General features: G+C 57.9%; 1 protein-coding gene across 1 annotated transcript in view; it reads left to right on the plus strand.

Moving 5' to 3' along the window:
* The window catches only part of DCHS1 (dachsous cadherin-related 1), a 43,924-nt gene that overhangs the window by 7,234 nt on the left and 21,094 nt on the right, over positions 1-15,596 (plus strand). Inside the window, exons 3-6 of the mRNA XM_071429973.1 lie at positions 12,406-12,594; positions 12,692-12,923; positions 13,949-14,185; positions 14,482-15,501. Of these exons, the coding sequence (XP_071286074.1) occupies positions 12,406-12,594; positions 12,692-12,923; positions 13,949-14,185; positions 14,482-15,501 (1,678 nt within the window). The remainder of the gene's footprint in view (positions 1-12,405; positions 12,595-12,691; positions 12,924-13,948; positions 14,186-14,481; positions 15,502-15,596) is intronic.

A 15,596-nucleotide genomic window follows, 5' to 3' on the forward strand; every position in this document is an offset into this window, starting at 1 on the left:
GCAGGAAGGAGGAATTGGGTGGGAGCAAGGACCAGGTGTGGAATAGAGGAGGCATGTGGAGCTGGGGCAAGTGTTGGATGGCACAGATGGCTTGGGAACAGGTCAAGGGTAGGATTAGGGGGAAGGATGGGCAGAAGGAGTGAGTGGGAGATGAGGAGGAAGATGTAGGTCAGGGGAGATTTGGGGTTGGTGTATGCAGGGCAACACTACAGACTGTCCCAGTGTGGGGTGTGTGGGGATGGGCAGGGCTGGGGACAGAGATGGGGAAGGGTCAGGGGTGGAGTCAGGGCCAGGGTCAGAGCAGAGATGCAGGGCAGCCCCGGGCCTGTGCAGAGCCCCCGAAGGGAGGCCCCCCTCTTTCCCTGTCCGTGCCTTCCTGCTCAGCGCGCTCACTCGCCGTGTGGGAAGGGTTCTGGAAATGCAATCGGAGATGGCGGCGGGGCTCCTGAGGCGGCCGTGGGGCCGGGCTGGAGGAGAGCGCCCTGCACAGAGCTGGGGCTGGGGGCACCCCAGGGAGTGCCCAGCACAGGGGCTGGGGGCACCCCAGGGAGTGCCCAGCACAGGGGCTGGGGCTGGGGGCACCCCAGGGAGTGCCCAGCACAGGGGCTGGGAGCACCCCAGAGAGTGCCCAGCACAGGGGCTGGGGCTGGGGGCCCCCCAGAGAGTGCCCAGCACATGGCCCCCTGGCTCTGCCCTGTGCAGGGACACGGCTGGCCTGGCAGCCGACGGGGGCCGAGGCTTGGCCACGTTTGATGTCTTGGCCGAGTGCTGGTGTTTCGTTTGGAAACAGCGCGGCTGGGCTGAGCACAGGTAACTCCCGCGCGGCCTCGGCACAAAGCAAACAGCTCACACATCTGCTGCTGCTTCCTCTGGGCCAGGAAATGTGAGAGGATGGGAAAGGAGGCTGGCCAGGCCCAGGGCTTGATCGAGGATGCAGCAGCAGCCAGCCGAGTCTGGGAGCTGGGCAGAGCCAGGTCAGGGAACCCTGGGCTTGGAGCCCAGCTGCCTGGCATGGCCACCCCTGTTGCTTCAAACAGGAAAGCTTCAGAGGTGCTGCCAGGGCTCTCGGTGGCCAGTGCCCAGCACTGTTCCCCACAAAGTTGCCCATGTTGGGTGTGCTGCCCCCACAGCCCTTTTGTGCTGTTGCTCCTGCTTGGCTCCATCTCTCTATGGCTTCCAGGCACTGGGGCTCACCCTGCCTCGGGACAGCAAAGTATCTCTGTTGAAGCCTGGGTTTTGTCCAGACCCACACAATGGTGATGAGTGCTCAGGTTATGGGCAGGCCCTGCCACATGAGGTACAGGACAAAGGACAGTCACCCAGGTCAGCACAGAGCTCAGTGGGTTTGCTTCTTTGTCGGTCTGCCCCATTTTTAGGCAGAAAAGCCTGGGAGGACCAGACCCATTTTTAGACAGAGATGTCTACTCTCCATGGACAGGACAGAAGGGTGGGGAAGGAAGGAGTCCCTGAGAGTGAGCAGGAGAGACCTGAACAATCACTACAGATGATCTGCTCCCTTGCAGACTCCATTCTGTCTGCCAGGACAGTCTTTGTGTCTGAGTGTGAACAGGGATGAGCAGAGCAGGTTGCTGGCCTGAGCTTCTGAGAAAGAAAAAGGAACTCATAACATCTTCTCTGTTTATTACTTGTGTTTACTATGGGCCAGGTCCCACAGTAGCAGACTGAGCATGAAGCAAAGGAAATAGCAAACTCGCTGTTCAAATCTGAGATGAGAAAGAAACACTGGTGGAGACAGAGCCCAGTGTAGCAGTGAACATGAGACCAGCAGAAAATGGAGCAGGAGATGGTCCATCAGAGGAGCTGCCCTGCTCCTCCCTGCCACCATGAGCTGATGATGCAGAAGCTTTAGGGCACCGGACCCTGCTCCAGTGCTGTGCTCTGTATAAATCTGCTCTGGTATAAATTCACCCTGCTGGTTTAAATTTGCTTTAAACATTTGACTGTGTACCAACACACTGCATGCATGGTCAGATAGTGTTTTTCTGGGACTTTCTGACTTTTCATGCTAAATCAAGTATTGTCTGTGCTCTGGCAGAGAGAGCTGTGAGCCCCATGTGGTGAGCATGGGCTGGTTGGACAGCAACCTGAATGACATGGAGTGGTGGATTATTGATTCTTGCATATATCCACTACTGATGATTTTGGAACCAGGGTTTGCATACTGCCTTTGCACCCGTACACAAACGCTGGGGAACGTCAGAAATTAAAAGCTGACCAGCAATGTACCTAATGTAGAGTCTCTGCAGTTTTGAGGACAAGTCTGATGATTTTTTCGTTCTGGTTTGTGATTCCGTGGGGCATTCATGGGCAATGGGACAGCCCCATGGGCCGTGCCCCAGGGAGGAAGATTTGGATGAAGAGCCGTAGGCTACACCAGGGCACATACACTGTATTATCGAAAGAGGTCTGGAGGGCTGTTCCTGGCAGGGACACGGAGCATAGCCATGCATGGGCCCTGGGGCAGCACGAGGACTAATGCTCACCAACTGTGGGCAAGGAGAGTGCAGGAGGGAGGGGGCATTGCTGCCTGCCTTCATTTGTGTTCTTAGGGCAAGGGATTCAGTATCAACCTATTTCCAGACCTTTGCACAACACAGAACAGGCCTCCCCCTCCTTAGAAACAAGGCAAGCTTTCCAGAGCAAGATGGGGAGACGCCTGGGAGCGTGCTGGGGGGCAGGAACAAGGGGGGGAGAGTGTCACGGTCCTGAGGAGCAGGCTGCCGTGTGGGGGGATCTGGGGTACACAGGAGTGTGGACATGGGGGAGATGCTGGTACATGGGGAGGTTGTGGGGGGAGGTGAGTGCTGTTGTTACCGCCAGAAGAGCTGCATTTGTTCCAAATTCCTGTGAAAGTTATTTCCTTGCGCTGCCAGCAGCCTCCTCCTGGGCTTGGCACAGCAGCCAGCGCCATGATTAATTCAAGTAGCATTTCCCCTGGAGCTGCAGCAGCTTTTCCACTGCAGCTGAGAGGCCCCAGCCCCTCGCGCTCCTCTCCCCCATGCTCTGCTCCTCCTCCCAGCCCCCTGGAACAGCTCCCTCCTTCCTCCGTGCGATCCCCAGCCCCCTCACAGCTGCCCCTTTCCCCTTACCTCTGCCTCAGCCCTAGGCCCCACAGAACTCCTCTTTCCACCGCTGCCCTTGCTCGCACAGCTCGCTCATCCATGTCCACCCACACCCCACCCACACGTGCAGCCCTCGAAGGGCCAGTCCCTTCTGCCCCCTCCCGTGGCCCCAGTCACCAGCGTGCTCCCCCTGCACCCCCGTTTCTGCTCCCTCTTGTTCTCCCCACACCCCTCGGTCAGTGCCAGCTGCAGTTGTCTTCTCCCTCTTGCCACTGTGACCCAGGGCAGCTCTTCTCCACCTGCACTGCCCTTGGGACATGCCAGCCTCTCCCTGTGGAGTCCCAGAATGGTGTTAGGTGGGAAGGGACCTTAAAGATCATCCAGTTACAACCCCCTGCCATGGGCAGGGGCACCCTCCACTAGACCAGTCCTGGCCTTGGACACTTTCAGGGATGGAGCAGCCACAGCTGCTCTGGGCACCCTGTGCCAGAGCCTGCCCACCCTCACAAGGATGAACTTCTTCCCAATGTGCCATCTAACCTGGTCCTCTGGCCGTGTGAAGCCATCCCCCCTTGCCCTGTCAGTCCAGGCCCTTGTCCAAAGTCTCTCTCCAGCTCTCTTAGAGCCCCTTTAGGCACTGGAAGGGACTCTAAGGTTTCCCTGGAGCCTTTTTGAGGTTGAACACCCCCATCTTGCGCAGTCTGTCTCCAGAGCAGCTCCATGTCCTGCTGATGTTGGGGGCCCCATCCTGGCCCTTGCTCCCTGGGCTCACCCTGCCTGGCATGCTCAATCCTGTGCTGACCCCAGCCCAGTCTCTCCTGCACATCTTATTGATGTGTGTCCCATCTTTTTGTATAGACCTTCTCTGAGTGCTCTCTGCCTGAGCTCCACATGGCTGAAACCCACCCCCACAGCCTGGTTTGGGGTCATTCTGGCTTCAGTGTCCCCCAGGGTCCTGCCATTTCTGCCCTGTGCTGTGGCTGCCCATTCAAGCCCCCCACCTTGGGCACTCTTCCCAGCTTCCCAGCCCTGCTCTGCTCCAGGATTCCCTGCCCCTTTCTGCTCCCCAGCTTCCAGGTCCTGTTCAGCTTCTGCACCTTCTGTGGGGCTCCCTATGCCCTGCAGCTCCTGTCTGCAGATGCCATTTCACTAGCAAGGACACCCAGGAACCCAGGTGAAGAACCTCGCTCCTTCTCCATCTGTGCCCTGCTCTGTCCCTGTGCTTGGAAGCCCCTGGGCTCCCAGAAGGGTGCTGGGCACTCCCAGGCTCCCTTCCCTCTTGCCCAGCCCCATATTCACACCCTGCCTCCCTGCCAGTGTCTGTGGTTAACCCACTTCCCCTCACCCTCTGACTCTTTAGCCTGTCTCTGGGCAGCCCCTGCTCCCCATGCCCAGCTACACGTGTTTCTGGCAGCCCTGTGTCTGTCCTAGAATCACAGGAGGGTGGGAAGGGACCTTAAAGCCCCTCTCATTCCATGCCTTGCCATGGCAGAGACACCTTCCACTAGACCAGGTTGCTCCAAGCCCCATCCAGCCTGGCCTTGGGTGCCAGGGCTGGGGCAGCCACAGCTGCTCTGGGCAGTGTGGAGTTGGCTGTGGGACCCCCAGCCCCGTGCCTGGGGCCCTGGGGACCCAGCAGTGTGACCCAGCAGTGTGACCCAGCAGTGCTGGCAGCTGTGCTGGGGCTCCCTGCTCCATGGGGAGCCATGGGGGCTGACCCTCGCCTTGGCCACGTGTGCTGCGCTGCTGCTGGGCCAAGCCCTGACCCTGTTCCCTCCCCTGGGACCCGCCCGTGCTGGAGGCTGGGACAAAGCCTGGAGACAGGAGCGGCTCCTGAAATAGCTGTGTAGCTGCTCCCTGGCTGCTTTGAGCCGGCCAGTGGCCGTGCCAGGGCTGGGAGGGCAGAGGCTGGCGCGCACTCCGGCGCGGGGAGCCGTGCGTGGGATCGCTGACCACACTGGCGCCAGCCTCCCCTCCTCTCCCACCAAGAGCCGTCACTCAGAGGGGCGGGAGCCCCAGAGCCAGATGTTTGCCAAAGCCACAGCACAACATGTGCGCAGCAGAGCCCCAGCCATGGCCAGGCTCCAGATGAGTTCCCTGCCTGCTGACTGCGCTGGCTGCAGTGGGGAGCACGGCTGAGGAATGGAGCCCGAGCTGCTGAGCAGTGCTCCATCACTTCTCAGCACTGTGGGCTGGGGCATGGGTCAGCAGGAGGTGTGTACGAGGGGCTCTGGTGGTGGCTCTATGGGAAGGGGCAGCTTTGACTCCCACAGGGTGAGGAACCTTGGTGTGGGGCTGCACTTCATCCATCCCCATCTCTGGGAAATGTAGAAAGTCTGTTGTGCCCTAGCTCCACTTGTTCCTCCTGTCTTGCTGGGGTCCTGGGAGGAGGGTGTGAAATTGCAAGGCCTCCATACCCATCACTGCCCTCCCAGCTCTCCATGCAGTGGGGAGAGGCACACTTGGCCAGGACCCCGCTTCCTTTTCCAAGTCTGGTGCTGTGGTTTCTTGCTGCCTGACCCTGAGTCATCTTGCTGTTCTCCTTTGTTGTCCTCTTTGCTCCGTGGTGGCCACAGCCCTCCCCCTGCATGCTCTTCTGCCCAGCTGCAAGGCACCCCAGCAAAGCCTTCTCGCCACACCTGCGGGCAAGGAGGGGCAGGGAGCAGATGCTGCTGCCCGCTGTGGTCAAGGCTGCTCTGCAGGGACAGGGAGCAGATCAGCTCTCTTGGAACAATCTGAGCTCAGTGGGGAACTGGGTGTTCAGGAGGGTCTTTAGCTGGAGATCACAGAATGGTTGAGTTTGGAAAGGACCTCTTGAGATAGTCTAGTACAAACCCCCCATGCACGAGCAGCACCATCCAGAGTTGGTTGCCCTGGGCATCCCCACTTTCCTGGGAAGCCTCATAAAGGAAAAGTGCTTCCTGATCTTCAGAGGGACTCTCCTGTGTTCCAGTGTGTGCCTGTGCCCTCTGATCCTGACACTGGGCACAACTGGGAAGAGCCTGGATCCATCCTCTTGTTGCCCTCTTTCCTGTATGAATGATACCCCTTCTCCAGGCTGAACCACCCCAGCTCCCTCAGTCTTTTGTCCCAGGAGAGGTGCTCCAGTCCCTTCATCTTTGTGGCCCTTCACTGGACTCTCTCCAGTGTGGCCATTTCTCTCCTGTACTGTGGGAGTACTGAGGAGTACTGTGCTGTACACAGCTCCAGCTGTGGCCTCACCACTGCTGAGGAGAGGATCCTCTCCCTGCTGGCCACACTCACCTGATGCTGCCAGGACACCCTTCTCCTTCCTTACAGCAAGGGCACATTGCTGTCTCATCTTCAGCGTGGCACTATGGGGGCCTCTGTGCTGAGCTGCTCTCCAGTGTGCAGCCCCCAGCCTCTGCTGCTGCAGGGGATTGCTTCCTCCCCAGAACTTTGCACTGTCCCTTCAGGAGGCCTCTCGTCCCTCCCTGCAGCCTCTCAAGGTCACTCCAGATGCAGCATGACTCTCTGGTAAATCAAATCAGCCACTCCTCCCAGTTTGGGGTCATAGCAAACGTGCTCAGCATACACAGTGCACCCTCAAACAGGTCATTAATGGAGATGCCAGACAGTGCTGGAGGCAGGACTGACCCCTGGGGTACACTGCTAGCTACTGGCCTCCAGGTAGGTGCTGTGCCCCTGACCACCACTCTCTGCACAGGAGACATTCAGCTGGTTTTCACCTGAATGGGGATCTCATGGGGTGGAGTGTCAAAGAATTTAGTGCACTTCAGGTTGACAATGTCCACTCCTTTTCTGTCATCCACCAGGCCAGTCATTTATCAAGTGGATCAAGCATGATTTGTCCTTAGGGGAAGCTGTGCTCACCACTCCTGATGATTTTCTTGTCTTTCCCATGCATAAAAATGGTTTCCAGGAGTAGCTGCTCCATCAGTTTCCAGGGATCAAGGTGACCCTGATTGTTTTGTAGTTACCTGGGTTCTCCTGCCTTACTCTTGACGATGGGAGATATTTACTTTCCCACAGTCTTCAGGCACCTCCCAAACGTGATGATTGAGCAAAGATTATTGTGAAGGGCCTGGCAGTGATGTCCTTCACCCTGTTCTCTGACACCTGAGGCTCCTGAAGACCCATCTTACTAGTAGAGAGTAAGGGAAAGAGGGCATTAAGTACCTCAGTCTTTTACATGTCCTGTGTCAGCAGGTCCCTAGTCTCCTTCAGCTGTGGGCCTGCATTTTACCCAGCCTTCCTTCTGTCACCAATGTGCTTACAGAAGCCCTTCTTGTTGACTTTGACATCCCTTGCCAGATTCAAACCCAGCTGGGAACTGGATGCCAACAGCAGCGTTCCCATGTAATTGCACTGATCAGTGAGTGATTTCAGCTGAAGGTAGCCCAGATGTGATCCTCAAACCCTGCCGTGGTAGCAGCCTCTTCTACACCTATCCATGAAGTCCTCAAAACATCGGGGTCGTCCCTGGGTTCCTTAACACATCCTCTGGTCTCAAGGGCATGTGCCTTCTCAGTTGCATCCAATGTCTGACAGAAATGGAGTATTTCTTCTGTCACTTTCATCCAGACCCTTTCCCTCACTGCTCATGAACCTCTCCCCAGAGCCTGTCTCCCGACCTGTCTTTCACCCACCCGATTGCCCAGCCCTCCAAACTCTAACATCCTTCCTTGGGTATGAGGACAATGGGAGAAGGTGTCAAAACCCTTCCTAAAGTCAAGGCAATTGTCACCCACAGCTGTCAGCCCTTTAAGCCCAGATCCCACCACCATAGAGAGCAAACAGGATGGTCAATCTATGATGGCTCTTCCCTTCCAGGATCTTTCATGTGGCCTAAAACATGCTAGAAGACTTGCTCCATGATTCTCCCAGGGCCCAAAGTGTGGCTGATGAGAATGTAGACCCTCAGATGATCCTTTTGGCCTTTGTTGAAGGTGGGATGTGAGACTTGCATTCCTCCAGGTGTCACTGATCACCTCTGCTTTGCCCTCACATGTGAAGAGCAGCCCCACAAATCCATTTCTGCCAGCATCCATTGATGCAGCCAGTTGAGTCCCATGGATTCACATGGATCAATCTTTCCAAAGAAATACTGACTCTCTCTTCCCCCCTCTCTGGAGGCTCTCTGAAGCCTTTTGAACAGCATGGAGGCCTGGGAGGCTGGTGGAGAACGAGGTGGAGGAGGCACTGAGTGTCCCAGTCTTAGCTGTGCCTGCTGCTGCTGAATCCACACTCAGAAATGGGCTCTTCTTCAGGCCTTCACTGCCAGCACAGTGCAGAGGCTCTTCTTGCCATGCTCAGGTTCGAATTTTGACTTTGCTGGCACATCCTGACATGCCTGGCAGTGTCTATAGATTCCTACTATGTGTCTTGCCTCCATGCCCATCTCAAAGAATTGTGGAATGGTTTGAGTTGGAAGGGACCTTAAATGTCATCTCCTTCCACCCCCCTGCCATGAGCAGGGACACCTTCCACTCAACCAGGTGGTTCCAAGCCTTGTCCAGCCTGGCCTTGGACACTGCCAGGGATCCAGGGGCAGCCACAGCTTCTCTGGACACCCTGTGCCAGGGCCTCATCACTCTCACAGGGAGGAATTTCATCCCAATATCCAATCTAAACCTACTCGCTGTCAGTGTGAAGCAGCTCTCCCTTGTCCTGTCTTTTGAGGCCCTTTTAAATAGCCTCTCTCTCCATCTCGTTGGCTCCCTCCAGGTACTGAAAGGCCCCAGTCAGGTCACTCCAGAGCCTCCCCCTCTCCCGGCTGGACAGTCCAATTCTCTTAGCATGCACCACCTTTTGCATGGCAGCTTAGCCTGGAGGCCCCTGCTTAGCCCAGGCCATCTGCTGAGGTCTCTGTGTTTTCCTGAGCCTTGGGATGGGCTGCTCTGGAGTGTGCTGTCTTGAAGGCTTTCCAGCTTTTCTCAGCTGCCTTGGCCTTCAGTGCTGCCTCCCATGAGATCCCTTCCATCGACCAGTTCCCTGTAAAAGCTGAACTCTGTCTTGCAATCCAGGCTCTGTACTCAGCTTCTCTTCTTCCTCACTCCCTTTAGGATACTGAATCTGCAGCTTCAGGGCCACTGCAGTCACAGCTATTGCCAGCTGCCACATCCCCAGTTAGCAGTCCCTTCTAGGGAACAGCAGATCCAGCTGCGTGCCACCCCTGCTTGGCAGGGACTCTGGAATCTTTGTGAGACCAGGGGTCTGTGATCCTGGCTTCCTCAGGTACTGCTGCTTCCTTGGCAGCTTCAGGTCAGGGATCTCCTGGCAGGTCATTGGTGTCCTTGTGCTTAAAGCCTTTGTGGCTGTGCGGGCTCCGTTCAGAAGTCAGAGGAGAGAGGGCAGTGGGGCTGCTGTTCAGGCTCAGAGCCCTGGCTCCTGCTCCCACACATTCGAGCAACAGGACTGGCACAGCCCCAGTGCAGTTTCCTGGGCAGTTCCACAGGCAGCTTGACCCCGTTTCCCTCTATTTTTCAGGCAAACATCAAGAGTCTCATGAGTGAGCTGCAGTGAAACCAGCTGTGGATCCAAGACTTGGGGCGGATGCTAAATACAGAGCCTGGGGCTGCCCTGCATTAGCTTCTAGCAAAGTTCCTGGAAAAATGTCCATGCTTGGTTTAAAAATTTCCAGAAGTGGTGAACTCACCGCAGGCCTTAATGAGCCCTTTTGGTGGCTAATTGCCCTCACAGCTAAAAATGTGTCTCAGTCTCAAACTGTGTGTGCTCTGAGTCTGCAGCAGTGCATGCAGCTGGAATGAGCTGGTTGCCATACCTGGTGGTCCCTGTGGTGTCTCAGGAGTCCCCAGGAGGCATCACCCAGCTGCAGCGGGGATCCTGCTGTCCCTGGGTCTCGTGTCAGGCCCTGCTGAACGTGGGCTGCCCACGGGCGGTCAGCCAGCCCCATCCCATGGGATGCACACATGGGATATCAGCAGTCTGCAGGCAGGGAGCTGGGACTGGCGTGCACCAGCCACAGCCCCCTCCCTCTGCACGCAGTGGCAGAGCACAGAGCAAAGTGTCCAGTGGCCCCAAAGTCAGCCAACACCGTGACCTGGTCCAGCAGGTGTTTGCTGTTCCTGTGGCTTCTCTCTAGGCACCAGTTTAGCATCTCCCATCCAAGGGAGACAAGAACCAGGTGCAGGGCTGCAGTTGTGGTGGCACCAGTGATGTGACCTCTCTTAGATGCTGTGTAGGCTCATATTGGGCAGAGTTTTGTGTTGGACCAGCGGTTCACAGATGGTCCCATCACAGGATGGGGCAGTGAAGCAGTAGATACATGGGATACCTTGTCCTGGCTGCACAGCCAGGGCTGGTTCTGATACCACACTGCTGGCTCCACCAGTTATCTTGCTGGAACATGGCTCTGGGTACCAGGAAGCCGTCAGGGAGGTGGTGCTGCATTACACAGTAGTGAGAGCTCACCTGTTGCTTCCCTGTTTCTGAAACCTGGCCCAAGTCTTGTGGCAGGAAGCTGGGTATTCCCCCTCTGGGTAATCCTAAGGGTGGCACCCATCAGAAGATGGTTATGGTGGGGAAGGGAGACTCTTCTGGAAGCATCAGAGCCCCTTGGGCTAAGGAGCCTGAAGCTGCTATCTCACTCTGCAGCAGAGTGTGTGGCTGTACAGTGATGTAAGCAGCTGATGTGCATTTTAGATAACCTTCAGAGTGAGAAATACTTCATTCTGAAGGAAAGAAAAAACTTCATTTACCATATAGTACCTATTCCAGCTGGTTATGCATTTCCATCTGCAGTGCAGGAGAAGACTGGCAGCTGACCCAAGGAATGGCAGAGGCACACAGGGTGTGGGTACAGGGCTGTATCCCAGGCACAGCACAGGCACACAGGGTGTGGGTACAGGGCTGTATCCCAGGCACAGCACAGGCACACAGGGTGTGGGTACAGGGCTGTATCCCAGGCACAGCACAGGCACACGGGGTGTGGGTACAGGGCTGTATCCCAGGCAGGGCAGAGGCACACAGGGTGTGGGTACAGGGCTGTATCCCAGGCAGGGCAGAGGCACACAGGGTGTGGGTACAGGGCTGTACCCCAGGCAGGGCAGAGGCACACAGGGTGTGGGTACAGGGCTGTACCCCAGTAATGACAGGCAGCATGGAGCCACTGTACTGGTAACCTGCACAAGAGCTCCAGTGATATCAGCAGGGTCAGATTTGTGCTCTCTGCTGAGCAGTTCCCCAGGAAGATGGGCTGGGTCAGTAGGGAGGGGGATGGTGAGCTCTAGGTGGGTCTAGTTTCCCAAAGTGCTTCCTGACCCAGTTCTGTGACAGCACCTGTGCTTCCAAGTGCTCTGCAGCTGGAGTGGGGAGGGGGATCCTGTTCCATGGTGCTTCTTCTGGCAGCTGCTGCAGGGTTGGGGAGCAGATTCTCTGCACAGGAGCTTAGTGCTCCCTGGAGATGTGGTCTCAGTTTCTCCCTGCAGGCAGCCCCTCAGCCCACAGGCAGCAGGGCTGCTGGGGGTGTCGCAGGTGCTGCCTCCCGTTCCCTGTCAGGACAGGCTGGTCCCACCCCTGCCCATGGCTGTTGCCTGCAGGCCCTGTGTCCTGTCCCCTGGTTGCTGCCTCCCCGGTGAGCGGCTCACAGCCCCCAGCCAGGCCCTCGGCTTGGCGCGGCGCTCCTCGTGCAGAGCGAGGCCCCATGGCTGCTGCGGGGAGGAGCTGTGGCTGACGAGGCCTGAACTCCGCTTCACCCGTGCCTGGCCCAGCTGCCTTCCCCAGCTCTGTCCCCCAGCTCTGCTCTCCATGGAGCTCCCAGCTGGTGGAGGAGCTGTGGGCAGGGATGTGGAGTCAGGAATTGGTTTCTGCTGACCTGAGCTCTGTGGGAGCCCGAAGGAGGAGCTGGGGAGGGCAGGCAGGGAGCAGCATTCCTCCTCCTGCCACGTCTGTCATAGTGGGTGCACTTCTTGTGCTACAGACAACGTGAGACTGGACTGTCACAGGGCAGTGCCACCCTCCATCCTCATGCCCTGTGTCTGGGACTGCTAGACATGGAGCCCTGAGAGCAGGACAGAGCCAGGGCCATGGTGGCAGGGGGGTGACTTTCTTCCTGTCCCATCCTGAGTGTCTTTGCAGAAAAGAAGGAATAGAGGTGCAGGGGCTGCTGCTGCTGCAGTGCTGCATGTCCTGCAGAAGAAGCAGTGGCTGGCCTGGGACAAGAGCCACAATTGCTGTCACGCTGCATTGTGATGGCCAGCTCTGAGGGTGGCATGGTGGCTGTGGCCATGGAGCAGAAGGTGGCACTGGGGCGTGGTGGTGGGGCTGGGCTGGCTCTGGCGGGTTCTGTTCTGTTCAGGTGGTGCCTTCCCTCACACAGGTGACAGCCACAGATGCAGACAGTGGTGCGTTTGGCTCCCTTTCCTACTCCATCGGCTCTGGCATCGGCAGCGTCATCCCCACACAGTTCAGCATTGACAAGCACTTGGGGCAGCTGTGCACGGTGCAGCCCCTGGACCGTGATGAGGGCACGGCTGCCTATGACTTCACCATCACTGCTGTGGACGGGGTGAGTGCTGCCGAGGCTGCACACGCAGTGCTGCTGAGCCAGCCCTGGGCAGGGGTACTGCTGTCCTTGGGCTGTCCCTGACCCGGTGCCTCCGCAGGGCGGCCTGAACTCCATGGTGTACGTGAAGGTGTTCCTGGAGGACACGAATGACAACCGGCCGGTGTTCTACCCGCTGGAATACGCTGCCAGCATCAGCACCCAGAGCATGCCGGGCACGGCCGTGCTGCGCGTCACTGCCCACGACAAGGACGAGGGCCTCAATGGCAGGGTGACATACCGCATCGTCCGGGGAAACTCGCCCCCGCTCTTCTCCCTCAACAAGGACACAGGTGAGCTCTCAGGCAGCCAGGGCAGGCAGCGGTTGGAGCACTGGCATGTGGGAGGTGTCAAAACCAGCCTGAGTGTCTCTGCTTGGCCACCTCAGCAGTGCAGTCTGTCTCCAGAGTGTGTCTGTTCCTCTCCCTGCCACATCTTTCCCTGCTAAATTTCCTTAGACTATGGTAACCCCTTCCCAGAGTCAGTCCCTGACTTATTGTTTCTGCTCCCTGTTCTGTTCTTCATTTGTCCTGTATGCCTTCTTCTCCCCATTCCCCATCTCCGAATCACTGTGCCCTTCCTCTTGTGTGCTGATCACACAGCTGTATGATCAGCTATATGATCAGGCTGTATCCTGCTTCCTTTCTTGTCCCTGCCAGTTCCCTCTTCTCCAGCTCAGTTAACTCTCCTCTATAACTCTGTCACTCTTGATCCCACTGTTCTCATTGGCTGCATCTGCTGGAAGCCAGAGCAGTTTCTGCTGAGGAAGTGGGTGCATGGGTATGAGATGCCAGGGACTCTCAACAGGACAGAAAGGTGCTTTGGGAAATCTGCACACTGGTTCTCAATTCCCAGCAGGTGACTGGGAAGATTACAAGCCCTACCAGCCCTCCTAATGCAGGGCCATCTCCTTCGTAAGGCCTATCAACTATGGTCCTTCACTTCTATATCCCCTCCCAGATCCTGTCTGCCAGCCCAGGGCCTGCTTGCTGTGTTATGACACTCTCCCTGTGCCCCAGATTGGAAGCCCTCTCCCTGCCTTTCCCTCTCCCAAGACCTGCCTTCTGGCTCATGTCCCACAGCCTGTACTGCCGCTAAACTCAGAGCTGGCTGTAAGACAAAGCGCGGAGGGTTTGGGGAGGCTTTCCTGGGAGAGCTCCACTCATTCACTCCAGCTCCTCCGTGGTGGGCTCCACTGTGATGCACATTGTCTCCTACCCCTTCTGGTCTGCCTTTTCCACTTTATGGTTTGGCCTGTTCCCTGGTGCCAGGTGCCAGGGGTGCAGCACAATGCTGCATCAAGGACTTTCTTCCTCAGGTGTCATTTCTCTGTCATGGTCTCTGAGTGGCAAAGCCAACACCCTGGTGCAGCTGGTGATCTCTGCTCAGGATGGGGGGGGCCTGCAGGCACAGCCAAATGCCCGGGTAAACATCAGCATCGTGGAGGGCACAGTCTCACCCCCTGTCTTTGAGCAAGCTCAGTACTTCTTCAGCGTGCCCGAGGACGTGCCGCAGGGCGCCACTGTGGGGGCTGTCCAGGCCCAGAACCCGCCAGGTATGGCCTTGTCCCTTTTGCATGTGCCACTTTCCCTGTCCCCACACCATCCTTGAGGTCCAGCATCCACCACACTTCCTCATGGAGTGGCCCTGCTCTGAGAGCTCCACACACTGATACCTGAGTGTGCACCCAGCTCAGCACCTGTGCTTACACAAGTGCATAAGCACACCTGGGGTCTGTGCACATGGGCACTGTGCTGCTGCACCCCTTGGAGCACAGCTGCCTGACCCCAGGGCTGAGGCAGTAAGCTGGATGGCACCTCATTCCTTCTGTCTCCGTCCTCTTGCCCACAGGTCATGCTGATGACATCTTCTATTCCATCTCCTCGGGGGACCCTCATGGCTATTTCTCCATTGACTCGGCCTCGGGGCAGCTGCGCACCAGCCTGCCTCTGGATCACGAGTCCCAGGCAGTTCTCGTCCTGGATGTCCAGGCCCGGAGCGGTTCCCCCCCTGCCTACAGCAACACGCGGGTGAAGATCTCTGTGTCAGATGTGAATGACAATGCTCCGGCATTCCCAACTCCCTCTGACTCCATCCTGCTGCCAGAGGCCACAGAGCCCGGCACTACAGTGTACACCCTGCAGGCTGAGGACCGTGACAGCGGTGCCAATGGACAGGTGGCCTTTGAGCTGCTCTCGGGGGGTGAGGGCACCTTTGTCGTGGAGCGTGCCTCGGGGGCCGTGCGGCTCCTCGGGGCCCTGCAGTACGAGGCCATCTCAACCTACAGCCTGGCCATCGTGGCCCGGGACAGCGGCGTTCCCCAGCTCAGCTCCACCTTCACGCTGCTGGTGCACGTGCAGGCCGAGGACGACAACGGACCCATCTTTGACACTCTCACCTACCGCGTGGAGGTGCAGGAGGGTGTTCCCGTTTCCACCCGCTTCCTGCAGGTGAGGGCCCTGGCACATGATGTGGAGCCCTCGGCCCTCACCTACCACCTGCGTGCGGATGGGGACGCTGCCAGTTTCGGCATCGTGCCCGAGAGCGGCTGGCTGTACGTCAAGAGCGCCCTGGACCGAGAGACGCGGGACCTGTACGTGCTGACGGTGCTGGCCTCGGTGGGAGGCACCGGGGCCGCGGCGGACACGCGGAAAACCGGCACCAGCACCGTGCGCGTCAGCATCACCGACGAGAACGACAACAGCCCGCGGCTGAGCGAAGAGCGGTACTTCTTCACTGTGTCTGAGAACCAGGCTCCTGGCAGCACCGTGGGAAGGGTGATGGCGAGCGACCGGGACGCCGGGCAGAACAGCCGGCTCACCTACCGCCTGCTCCAGCACGACCCCAACTTTCTGATCCACACACAGACAGGTGAGACACTCCCAGCTTTCCAGGTGGGGCTGTCTGGTCAGAAAGCCCAGGGCAGGGCAGCAGTGATGGCAGCCAGGCCAATGCAGCAGCAGAAT

Source organism: Agelaius tricolor, unplaced genomic scaffold (genome assembly GCF_023055355.1).
Source record: "Agelaius tricolor isolate 1412-34295 unplaced genomic scaffold, bAgeTri1.0.p SCAF_7, whole genome shotgun sequence".
Classification (NCBI taxonomy): Eukaryota; Metazoa; Chordata; class Aves; order Passeriformes; family Icteridae; genus Agelaius; species Agelaius tricolor.